Below are 12545 nucleotides of genomic sequence, written 5' to 3' on the forward strand. Positions count from 1 at the left end.
AAATCCAGAGCAGCTTCACTTATGTCATAGAATATCAGGGTTGGAAGGGCCCTCAGGAGGTCATCTAGTCCAACCCCCTGCTCAAAGCAGGACCAATCCTCTGACAGATTTTTGCCCCAGATCCCTAAATGGCCCCCTCAAGGACTGAGCTCACAGCCCTGGGTTTATCAGGCCAATGCTCAAACCACTGAGCTATCCCTCCCCCTCGGTGGTGTCATTCCAGAGTTATGCCTATGTAGCAGAGCAGCACCTGGCCCTAAACGAGATAGAGCACAGTAAAGGTGACAATAAATAATTGGAGGTATGGAAGACTGAGAATTGTAAAAGTGAAACAAGAGTGAAGGTTATTGCTACTTCCTGTTTTATGGGCTTATTTATGTGGAACCAGATTCTGCCATCTTTCCTCTGAGTAGTCACTGTTGACTTGAGGAATAAGGGTCTACTTACATGGTAGAATAGGATACACTATAGGATATACTATAGAATATTCCACATGAAATCTAACCCTTCGTATTTATAAGGAAAGGGGCCAACATTTTCGAAGTTAGGCACCTAAATCCCGATGTAAGCACCTAACTAAACTGACCAGATTTTCAGAACTAAGGAGCAAGCAACGCTTTGCACCCTTGAAAATCAGGCTTGTTAGATAATTGCCTAAATATGAAATCAAGTACACTTCTACCCCGATATAACGCTGTCTGCGGGAGCCAAAAAATCTTACCGCGTTATAGGTGAAACCATGTTATATCAAACTTGCTTTGATCCACCGGAGTGCACAGCCCCGCCCACGCAGAGCGCTGCTTTACCATGTTATATCCGAATTCGTGTTACATCGGGTCATGTTATATCGGGGTAGAGGTGTATCTAATTTTAGGCACTCAAATTTGAAAAGTTTTGGCCAATGTCCAGGATGAAGCTAGGTTGGAAATGCTTATTTTGTAGTGGGTAGCAATAGGGGGTATCCCTTTAAATAGTTTATGAGCCCTCTGGGGTGCTCATTGTGTTCTGTGTTTTAGGGTACGTACAGCTACAGTGGAGCTGGAGGTGTAATTTCCAGCTCCAGCAGACGTATCTGTGCTAGCTCTGATTGCTCTGAGCACTAAAAATAGAAGCGTAGCTACAGCAACAGTAGCCACCCCAAATATGATCCCGTCTGAGACCCTAGGTACGTCCTCAAGCAGCTAGCCTGTCCGTGGCGGTGGCTACACTTCTCTTTTTAGCGCACTAGCTTGATCAGAGCTAAAATGGGTATGTCTCCTCGAACTGGGAATGACACTTTCTAGCTCCAATGAAGACATACATTGTCTAATAAAACCAGAGCAACAGCGTGTATGTGTAGCTACAAAAAGAACAGGAGTACTTGTGGCACCTTAGAGACTAACAAATTTATTGGAGCATAAGCTTTCGTGGGCTACAGCCCACTTCATCAGATGCATAGAATGGAACATAGAGTAAGAAGATATATATACATACAGAGAACGTGAAAAGGTGGAAGTTGCCCTACCAACTCTAATTAGGAGGCTAATTAATTTAGATGAGCTATTATCAGCAGGAGAAAAAAAATCTTTTGAAGTGATAATCAAGATGGCCCATTCCAGACACTTGACAAGAAGGTGTGAGGATACTTAACATGGGGAAATAGATTCAATTTGTGTAATGACCCAGCCACTCCCGGTCTCTATTCAAGCCCAAGTTAATGGTATCTAGTTTGCAAATTACTTCTAGTTCAGCAGTTTCTCCTAGGAGCCTGTTTTTGAAGCTTTTCTGTTGCAAAATTGCCACGTTTAAGTCTGTTACTGAGTGACCAGAGAGGTGGAAGTGTTCTCCTACTGTTTTCTGAATGTTATGATTCCTGATGTCAGATGTAAGTATCGTCACACTTTCTTGTCAAGTGTCTGGAATGGGCCATCTTGATTCTCACTACAAAAGTTATTTTTTTTCTCCTGCTGATAACAGCTCATCTAAATGAATTAGCATCTTAGAGTTGGTAGGGCAATTTCCACCTTTTCATGTTCTCTGTATGTATATACACCTCTACCCTGATATAATGCGATCCTCGGGAGCCAAAAAATCTCACCGCCTTATAGGTGAGACAGCGTTATTTCGGCTTTGGTCCAGTATGGCATACCAGCAAGAGCCGGTACGCCGGGCCAGAGTGGATCGGCTTCCCCAGCGGTGATTAAAGGGCCTGGTGCTCCAGCCGCTGCAGGGAGCCCCAGGCCCTTTTAATCACTGCTGGAGCTCTGGCTCAGGTGGGGATTTAAAGGGCCCAGGGTTCCCCACAGCGGCTGGAGCCTCTGGCCCTTTAAATCAGCGCCCAAGCCTGGCTACCAGAGTCCCGGTGGGGATTTAAAGGGCCCGGTGCTCCAGCCGCTGTGGGGAGCCCTGGTCCCTTTAAATCACTGTCGGAGCTCTGGCAGCGGGGCTCGGGTGGGGATTTAAAGGGCCCGGGGCTCCCCGCTCTTTTACCGTGTTATATCCAAATTCGTGTTATATCGGGTTGCGTTCTATCGACGTAGACGTGTATATCTTCTTACTATATGTTCCAGTCTATGCATCTGATGAAGTGGGCTATAGCCCATGAAATCTTATGCTCAAATAAATTTGTTAGTCTCTAAGGTGTCACAAGTACTCCTGTTCTTTTTGCAGATACAGAATAACACAGCTGCTACTCTGAAACCTGTCTATATGTAGCTAGGCTCACATCTTTGTGTACATTTTGTAAACCCAGTTATTTGGAACCCTCTCTGTCTTGGTAGTGTCTATCTCTCATTTGGTTGTGCAAAGAGCAATAGACACAATAGTTATTTATCTGGAACACGGGATGGCTGTCCCTGAATAAAAGGGCAACATTTGAAAATTGGGTGCAAAACCTTTGACATAATCCCGCTAGTCATGACTATGAAAGTTTCCTTTCATCTATTTAAGTCTGAACTTTAGCTGTGTCTGCTCTTCTCTAGTATTGGTTCTATGGATAAGACATCTCTGAAGTACCATTTTTATTCCTTAGTACTGTATGTGAAACCAAGACCAGCCTTGATCTGAGGGTTATTCAAATTATTTTTATACTCTGAAAATGTTGAAAAAGCTTTTATTGTTTGCATGATCTCTAGTGTGTACGTTTACTGTGTTTAACAATATATCTGCTGCATGCAGGATTATTTCATTAACAGTGTACCACTCCCAATGATTCCAATGAAAGCATGAACAGAATGAGTGAAACAGAGGACAAACTTTTCCATAGCCTGGGGGAGGATGAAGAGGATCAGAAAGAGACGACAACCCCCATCGAATGTATAACTGAGGAAAATATCCAGACCAGGGGTCGGCAACCTTTCAGAAGAGGTTTGCCAAGTCTTCATTTATTCACTCTAATTTAAGGTTTTGTGTGCCAGTAATACATTTTAATGTTTTTAGAAGGTCTCTTTCTAAAAGTCTGTAATATATAACTAAACTATTGTTGTACATAAAGTAAATAAGGTTTTTAAAATGTTTAAGAAGCTTCATTTAAAATTAAATTAAAGTGCAGAGCCACCTGGACCGGTGGCCAGGACCTGGGCAGTGTGAGTGCCACTGAAAATCAGCTCACATGCCACCTTCGGCACATGTGCCGTAAGTTGCCTCCCCCTGATCCAGACAATACATTCCATTCCCAGACCATTACAAAGGTTTTTCCTCATGGACTCGGCCACTCCACAGTCAAATATTTTTTTCCGTCTCCAGTCACTCTGGAGGTGTGGAACAACATGAGAGATCCCACCAAATGGCTAGTGGAGATTTGTAGCTTATGTCTTCTTAGCATGAAACCTGCTTGATATTCACGGATAGTCATGAATATCCCCTTTGCTAACAGAGGAAAATCCTATCCAGCTGCAGGGCTGGCTTGTTGATGGACTGGCAGGATTTTACCTGTTGTTCCCATCTAGCAACCGGCTGACCCCTAAATGTCCTCTCCTTCTGCATCACCAACACTGAAAACCTGGAATCACCAATTACTTCTAAGACAAATGCTGTACAAGGGTGGTAAGATTAAAATATCCGCGGTGTAAGACTAAATTTGATCGCGGCACGAGAAGTTTAAGCAACTCTATGCCACAGCTCTCAAGGAGACCTTTTTCTCTGCAGCCACAGCAGCTGCAAAATGTCAATCATTGGAAATGTTTAGGATATTGCCCCACTTAAACAATGCAGATTGCCTTCAATCAGTCTCCAATTCGAGAAGACTCCTGCTGCAAAATGCTCTCACCCTACTTGAGGGATGGGGGGAGATAAAAATGGGATAGTTTTTCCAGGCCTGAGGAAACAAAATCAGAACAGTGGGCAGTGAACATGACATGTACCTTGAGCTTCTGGGATGGATCTAGGAATACAAGGCTGTTCACAGAGCCCCAGATGGAACATGATGCTTCTCAAAATTCAGCCCATTCATTCACACAGCCGTAAGTTGCTGAAACACAGAAGGAGATCCAAACTACCACAAACTGACCCATGTTCTTCTGGGCTGGCGAAGGCCCTGGTACTCTGGGTTGCCTTTCTACCACAGACAGTCAATGTCTCCTCTTAAGAAACAACCTATTACCTACCCTAAGACACACAGTAGTCGCAAGGATTATCACTCACCAGCTATCACTCATGATCTAATCTCCATTTCTAATCAACATAATTGAGAAAGTGGCAAAGAGTTGGTTCCTTCTGCTTAAGTGTACCCCATCTAATCAAAATAGTCTCACATCACAGAAAGCACTCCACTGTTTCATGAATCAAAACAATCTTTTTATCTACAATGCCGGCATCTCCATTTGTTGGTCCCCACTATCAACGTTCTCCTTTCTTGCCACCAGAAAGATGTCTTAGCTCATAAGCACTAACCTCATCGTAAGTTCTCTTCACAGGCCTCGGAAGTGATTTCTGATTCCACATCTTTTAATTTTAGTTAGCAATTGCCACCTTTCCTCTCATCTCTAGTTTATTGATTCAGTCTACAGCCAGGCTGATACGCTGAAGGACTGTTACCAGTTGGTTGGTTGGTGGGTCTCCGTGCATTTCCTAGCAGATCGTTTCTGTGATGTGGACATCCGTGAACACAGATGGGTCTGCTGTTGGCAGTTTCAGTAGAAATGTAAGAACGGAATGGGTGAGAGAGACTGAGCTATTCTCTCAGTTCATACAGTGGTCTTTCCAGGTCACATTTGAAACACATAGATAGGGGAGTGAAGGAAGCTTACACTGTATATGCTCTACCTGTTCTGTAGTAAATAGGAAGCGTCAGTTTCCAGAGCTTCCAATCCAGCATCTTTCATGTCTCAGCTGAAGGTCACATAATTCAGCACCATTCACCAGCACTAAATTCACCTAAACAATTGTAATAGAATAATTTTTAGGAAGGAAATAGGTTTAGATTATAAACTTCTCAGGGTAGACAAGAAACCTGCCCTGTGTTCCATACACCATGGAGCATGTTGTGAATTCTCAACAAATACATTAATTTATGGAATTATCTTCCCCAGTGGCTTTTCCTCTAAATTACCAAAGAGGAAATTCTAGATTACTAACCCTTTTTGTTTGTTTCCCTGGTTCTTTCTTTCTGCTCTCAGTTCCTTTGTAATTTTGTATTCATTCATTTTTGTCTTTGATGCAGTGCGGTGAGACTGCAAAACTTCAATGCAAGCAGGAACGAACATGCTACTACCCTGGTAGTACCCCAGCCTAGACCCCTCAACAAAACTGAAACATTGACAGCTGCTCTAAGATCATTAGAATGAATAAAGATTACAAAAACTACTGTAGCTACCCAAGGAATTTCACAAACTTTTCATAACTCAATTTTGATTATGGGTTATTTGTTTCTTTACTTGGTTATTTACTCTTCATGGACCAAGACTCCATGTACTAGGTCAGTAGCTATACTGCCTCAAGCCACTATCTAATTAACTCTCACAAAAAAAGCTGGATCGGGCCTGGTCAGTATTTGAATGTGTTCTTTTTTTAAAAAAAAAATCAGGTCTGCATGGACATGGAAGTTGTCAATGTGCTCTTTCTTCTAAGAGTATTAAACGATGTGGCATCAGGGCCATCGTGATGTGAAGCAAAATTCCTGAATACTCATGCCAAAGGTCAGACTACATTTTTTACAAGAGGAGGTTTGTTAGCCTCATAGACCAGGCAAAATATGGGCGTGTATAATTACATTTTACTTTCCTCCATTCCCACTGCAATTTCAATTGGACATTCAAATCTTCTTTCAATTGTTGTGCAGCATTGTAATGCATTGTTAAACAGCTGCCACCTTTAATGTCAGATGTGGTGCCATTTTAGTGACAGGTGAAGTGATTTTGCTGTGTGTATAATCTCTAAAGTGGTGATTTTCAAACTGTTGGTCGCAACCCAGTACTGGGGTCATGGGCATCAACAATTTTCTTCAACTGGGTCGCAAGAAAGAAATATTGAAAACCACTGGTCTAAAGAATTTTATAGAGATAGAATATATTATGCTAAGTATATATAAAAAATAGAATATATTATGCTAATAACGGCTGACTTTCACCTTATTTAAATCTCAATTTTTGGCCACATAAGGGGTGAGGGGGAAGAGAATCATGAAAAGCATAGCCTTTATGGTGCTACAAGCCATAAACCTAAGAAATATCATTTTAGTGCTCATCTCGCCATGCACTATGGGTGAGACATTTTTGTCCAATTCTGTAAATGCACTCCAGTATACTGCCCCACTGCTCCCAGAAATCCACCAAGTAGCCCCCAGAAAGCCTCAGCTGCACTGAACCAGTAAATTAATTATCCAAATAGCAGTGTAGAAACAATGGCTAAAAAGTGTTACCACTTTCCCCAGTAATCCGGAAAGCGCCATCTTATCAAGGAGAAGGCAGATAAGGTGCCCTTTATCTGTGGTGATGGGAGCAAGGACAAAGCGCCTTGTTATTCAGAAAGTGACTTTTAAAATCGGGTCACTCGTCTGAGCTGGGTCGAGAACAAAACACTCCTTGGAATGTGGATAAGAAGCAGTCCCGGATGAGTGTCAGGCAAGGCCTAGCAGCTGGCAGAAATTGTTTTTTGACTAATAGAGCAGACTATGCCCAAACGGGGGGTGGGGGGGAGCAGTCCCCAGGTATGTATATGTGTGTGTTTCAGGGGATTGTTGGGAAGAATTTGACTGAAGGTACAGCCAGGTAGGATGGGTTGAGCAGGGCAGCCTCCAGGTGTGCATGTTTGGGGGCTGGGCAGAAGACACAGCTAGGTGCGGTTGTTCCAGTGGTGGTGGGGAAGGACAGGCCCAGTTACGTGTGTTTGGAAGGGGGCTGGGCAGCAGTTAACTGAGGGCACAGCCAGCTAGGTGGATTGAGCAGCACCAGAATAGCCCCCAGGTGTGTTTGGGATGGGAGGCACAGCCAGATGGAACAAGCAGGGCAGTCCCCCGAGTTGTTTGGGGGTGTGGAGCTAGGCAGGAGGGGCCAGGGCACCCCCCTGGACCATTTGGGGGTACAGGGCAGAGCCAGGTGGGACAAGCAGTGCTGGGGGAGAGGGCAGCCCCCAGAGGTGTTTGGGTGTGTGGAACTAGGCAGGTGGGTTTTAGCAGGGCAGGAGGGCCAGGACAGCCTCCTGGAGTGTTTGTGGGTACAGGGTACAGCCAGGTGGGATGAGCAAGGGGAGGAAGGAAGGAAGGGTAGCCCCCAGGTGTGTTTGGGGAGCAGGGCCACGGGTGTGGAGAGCGGAGGGGAGGCAGGCTGAGCAGGGCCAGGGGGAGCAGTTCCCACGTGTGTTTGGTGGTGAAGAAGCTAAGGGAGTGGGACAGGAAAAGCCAGAGGGATAGCAGTCTTCAGGAGTGTTTGGAGTGGGAGCTGGGAGGGTGGGATGAGCAGGGCTGGAGAGGCTGGACAGGCCCCAGATGTGATTGGGGGAGGAGCACTGAGCAGGGCTGGGCAGGCCCCAAGTGTGGTGGGGGAGGGTTGAGCAGGGCTGGAGGGGGAGGGGGTTGAGTGGAGACGGGGCTGGGCAGGCCCCAGGTGTGGTTGGGGAGGGGAGGGTTGAGCAGGGCTGGAGAGGGGGTTGACTGGGGCTGGGCAGGCCCCAGGTTTGGCTGGGGAAGGGAGGGGAGCGTTGAGCAGGGCTGGAGGGGAAGGGGGGGGTTGAGTGGAGCCGGGGACTGGGTAGGCCCCAGGTATGGCTGGGGAGGGGAAGGTTGAGCAGGGCTAGAAGGAGAGGGAGGGGTTGACTGGGGCTGGCCAGGCCCCAGGTTTGGCTGGGGAGGTGAGGGTTGAGCAAGGCTGGAGGGGAAGGGGGGGTTGAGTGGAGCCGGGGACTGGGCAGGCCCCAGGTTTGACTGGGGAGGGGAGGGTTGAGCAGGGCTAGAAGGGAAGGGGGGTTTGACTGGGGCTGGGCAGGCCCCAGGTGTGGTTGGGGAGGGGAGGGTTGAGCAGGGCTGGAGGGGGGGTTGACTGGGGCTGGGCAGGCCCCACGTTTGGCTGGGGAGGGTTGAGCAGGGCTGGAGGGGAAGGGGGGGTTGAGTGGAGCCGTGGGCTGGGCAGGCCCCAGGTGTGGTTGGGGAGGGTTGAGCAGGGCTGGAGGGGGGGTTGACTGGGGCTGGGCAGGCCCCACGTTTGGCTGGGGAGGGTTGAGCAGGGCGGGGGGGGAGGGGGGTTGAGTGGAGCCGCGGGCTGGGCAGGCCCCAGGTGTGGCTGGGGAGGGTTGAGCAGGGCTGGAGGGGGGGTTGACTGGGGTTGGGAAGGCCCCAGGTTTGGCTGGGGAGGGGAGGGTTGAGCAGGGCTAGAAGGGAAGAGGGGTTTGACTGGGGCTGGGCAGGCCCCAGGTGTGGTTGGGGAGGGGAGGGTTGAGCAGGGCTGGAGGGGGGGTTGACTGGGGCTGGGCAGGCCCCAGGTTTGACTGGGGAGGGGAGGGTTGAGCAGGGCTGGAGGGGAAGGGGGGGTTGAGTGGAGCCGGGGACTGGGCAGGCCCCAGGTGTGGCTGGGGAGGGGAAGGTTGAGAAAGGCTAGAAGGGGAGGGGAGGTTGACTGGGGCTGGGCAGGCAATGGGAGGGGGGCACACGCAGGTGGGACGAGCAGGGCCAGCTGGGCGTGGGGGTGGCTGTGGCGGCGCCCCAGGGCCCTGAGCGGGTCTAGGCCGGCTGCCCGGGCAGGGGGCAGGGCCGGTTAGGGGAGCCGCAGGGCCCGGGACCGGGCTTACTCCGAGGATCGGGCCTGGCCCTGCGGGAAACGGGCCCGAGCAGGAGGGGGCAGCCTCCTTCCCGCCTCTCAGGGCGGGTCACTTCCGGGTGCGGGGGACAGGTGTGGCGGAGGCACCGGCCGGAAGCGCGCAGGGGGCAGCCGGGGGCGGTGCCGGAGGGGGTGGCTGGGCCCTGGCTGCGCAGCCGCGTATCCGCGCGCTGGCCTGGCTGGGCCTGCAGGCTCCGCGGCGGCCGGGCGGGAGCGCTGTGCGGGCGGAACGCGGTGCGCGGGCCGCGCGCTTCCGGGGGGCCGCGTTCTGGGTGACACCGCCCCTCCCGGTAACGGACACGGCCGGGCGAGGAGATGGCGGCGGCCTGGAGCGGCGGCTGCTGCTGAGGGGCTGGAGCCGGGCGCGGAGCGGCCTGTGCGGGACCCGGAGCCATGGAGGGCGGCGGAGGCAGCGCGGGGAAGCCGAGCCTGCAGCTCGTGTACCAGGCGGTGCAGGCGCTTTACCATGACCCGGACCCGAGCGGCAAGGAGCGGGCGAGCTGCTGGCTGGGGGAGCTGCAGAGATCGGTCAGCGGGCCGGGCCGGGCCGGGGAACGGGGCGGGGAGGAACCTTTGGCCGGGTCGGGCCGAGCGGCTGGGAGCGGGGCCTCGGGAGCCGGGCAGCGCGGCCTTGGGGGATCGGGCGGGGCCTGGGGAACTGCGCGGCCGAGGAGATCGGGGGAGGCGGAGCCGGGCCGGGGCGCTGGGGGAGCCGGGCGGAGGGGGGGGGAGCCGGGCCGGGGCGCTGGGGGAGCCGGGCGGGGGGAAGCGGAGCCGGCGGCCGGGCCGGGGCGCTGGGGGAGCCCGGCGGAGGGGGGGGGGCCGGGCCGGGCCGCTGGGGGCGCCCGGCGGGGGGAGGCGGAGCCGGGCCGGGGCGCTGCGGGAGCCCGGCAGGCAGGGAGAGGGGGAGCCGGGCCGAGGGGTCCCGGCAGCGGAGCCTGGGCGGCCCTGGCTCGGGGTTCGGAGCAGCGAGTTCGGCCTTCGCGCTCCCCGAGCTCTAGCGCGGAGCCGGCTGGGGTTGGGGGCGGAGCTGGGCCGGAGCAGGCCCCGTGCGCCGGAGGCGGCCTGGCAGCAGGGCGAGGCCTGTAGCGCGGCCGGCTGGAGGCCTCGTGTTGCGGGGAGGCCGGGATCGGAGTCTCACCGCCTTCCCCGGGGTCTGGCTCCCGCAGCGGGGCGGTTCCTGGGACTGGGGTTCTGGGGTCCACCCCACGGGCAGCGGGCCGGGACTGAGTGTGTCTGCCCGGCGGGGACAGATCCGGGGCTCGGCCTCTCCCCTTCCAGAGAGAGGGAGGGGGCTCCGGGCCCTCTCAGTGGTGCGGGGGGGCGAGCTGCCTCCCCGTGCGAGCCTGGGGCACTTGTGCTCCCGTGAGATTCCCGGTTATCGGCCTGGCGGGCTCCGCGCTCGCCAGCCTGAAATCAGCGCAGTCTCGTGTTTCTCCGGTGCCTCCCAGCCCCCGGCATCCGGAAGGGCTTTATGGAGCCACAGGGATCCCTGCAGCCAGCTGGGGTGGCGCTAGACCGCACACAACCCCGCGCTCCCGCCCGCTGCTGTGTGCCTAGGACCAGCCCTTCGGGCATGGCCTGACAGCACACCCGGCCAGTGCGGGCAAGTGCGCCAGGTCTGGCGGCTGCAGCGGATGTGGTTGGAGTCCAGGCTCCTTCTTCTTCTTCCCTTCAGGAGTCCCGAATATCTGAAAGGAAAGAATCTCTCTGTTCCAGACAGAACTGTGCATGTTTTCTCCTCTTATCTGTGTTGTCTGAAGTGAGATCAGGGCTTTGGTGTTGATACTGTTTGTTCTGTAATAATGCAAGATTTTTGTGGCACATTGTACATTTTTAGTAACAGGAGTTTGGAACCTGATGTTAAAGTACTATACCGACATATAAGTATTTTTATTACACTATGTCATACCAGTTAGAATCTGACATTCAGGAGCAATTAACAAAAAGTTTTGCTAATATGCAAGTGGTGGTTAAAAGTAGATAAAATGTATAGTTGAAGACATACAGTAAAGCAAATTAATTTTTGCTATGTATTCAGTCTAACAGTTCGGATTATTTTACAATTGTAAGAAAGATTTGACATGGGTCACAGCATATTACTTTAGGACTCCACTCCAGTACTTTTCCAGTTCAGAATTTGGCCCTGTTGAGCTGCTGTAAATTGTGACAGTAGGGGGAGACTTCACTTCCTCTGATTGCTGTTGTGGTTTTGTCTTAATAGTTTATTCAGTAGCAGAGATGTCGTCTTTTGTAATGGCTTTTTTAATCTATTAACAGATCTGTTCTTTATAACAAATAAAAATTTTTTTTCTAGCTTAGAGAAAAACTTAATATATACACAATTATAAATTGGCCCATGGAAGTCCCTAAAAATGTATTGATGAGACCTGCTACCAATACCTGTGGTATTGAGCATGTATTGTTTTGTGGTTGATGCTTTTCTACTGACTTCCTCGTCTGTCTTGTCAGTTTATAGTTTTGGTTAAAGTCTTTCATTATCTCCTGTCTAGATCCAAACATCTGCTTTTATTGCATTTAGATGCATAACCTTTTATTAGTTCTGTTCAAACTCCATGCAGTATTGTGATTTTTTTCTCATATTTTCCTAATTTTAATATCTCTTGTTGTTTTAATTATAAGTATTGTTGAAGGGAGTCCTCCCTCCCTCCCTCAGTGTTCGGAGAATGTTCTCAAACTATCAGGTTTGGTGGTGAGTAGTGGCCTTCTTCCAGCAACCCCCAGAAAGCTCCACTAGGTTTCTAAATATTTTTTTTTCCCCTTCTCCTCTGTAAAATTCCAACTTGGTGAGTGAATTTTTCTAGGCTTTTTTCCTTTCAAAAACGCTCTGTTGAAACAGAAAGTCCTGTTCTTCTTCCTCCTTGAGCATTCACAGGGAAGCATACTTCCTTAACGGGGGACAGGAAAGGCAGACTCCCCTTCTTTTGCACAATCTTTGCAATGTCTGAAAAGGAGGAAATGTGAATGACAAATTCTTGAGTTTGCATTTTTGCTGGGATTATAAACAGCCCTTCTTTTGTGTTGTGTGATAAGATGCATCAATATGACACTTCTTATTTGAGTCCCTTCTCCCCTTCCAAGAAGTATTGGCCCAGGCTTGCTTTCTGGCAGCTTCTCGGAGCCCATCTCTGTATCTAACATGGCAGATCTAATGGCAATTACAGGCCGCATTTAAGGACCTTGTAAGTGACATGTTGGGCAACTCTCAACTAATCAATAAGTTTGGAGTACTGTTTCCTGGTTTCTGAATCTTCAAAGTCATTGATGCTAGACAGGGCCGGACAGTGTGTTACAAGGCAT

General features: G+C 50.7%; 1 protein-coding gene and 1 long non-coding RNA gene across 2 annotated transcripts in view; one reads left to right on the forward strand and one right to left on the reverse strand.

Moving 5' to 3' along the window:
* Nucleotides 1-9283, reverse strand: part of LOC127037959 (uncharacterized) — a 29615-nt gene extending 20332 nt beyond the window's left edge. The window contains exons 1-3 of the long non-coding RNA XR_007770536.1: nucleotides 9196-9283; nucleotides 5242-5352; nucleotides 4341-4447 (exon numbers count right to left, since the gene is read on the reverse strand). This is a non-coding gene — a long non-coding RNA (uncharacterized LOC127037959). The remainder of the gene's footprint in view (nucleotides 1-4340; nucleotides 4448-5241; nucleotides 5353-9195) is intronic.
* A 226-nt stretch (nucleotides 9284-9509) lies between these two features.
* TNPO3 (transportin 3) overlaps nucleotides 9510-12545 on the forward strand; it is a 76498-nt gene continuing 73462 nt past the window's right edge. Inside the window, exon 1 of the mRNA XM_050929948.1 lies at nucleotides 9510-9752. Within this exon, the coding sequence (XP_050785905.1) occupies nucleotides 9618-9752 (135 nt within the window). The 5' untranslated portion in view covers nucleotides 9510-9617. The remainder of the gene's footprint in view (nucleotides 9753-12545) is intronic.

The sequence above is a fragment of the Gopherus flavomarginatus genome, chromosome 1 (genome assembly GCF_025201925.1).
Source record: "Gopherus flavomarginatus isolate rGopFla2 chromosome 1, rGopFla2.mat.asm, whole genome shotgun sequence".
Taxonomy (NCBI): Eukaryota; Metazoa; Chordata; order Testudines; family Testudinidae; genus Gopherus; species Gopherus flavomarginatus.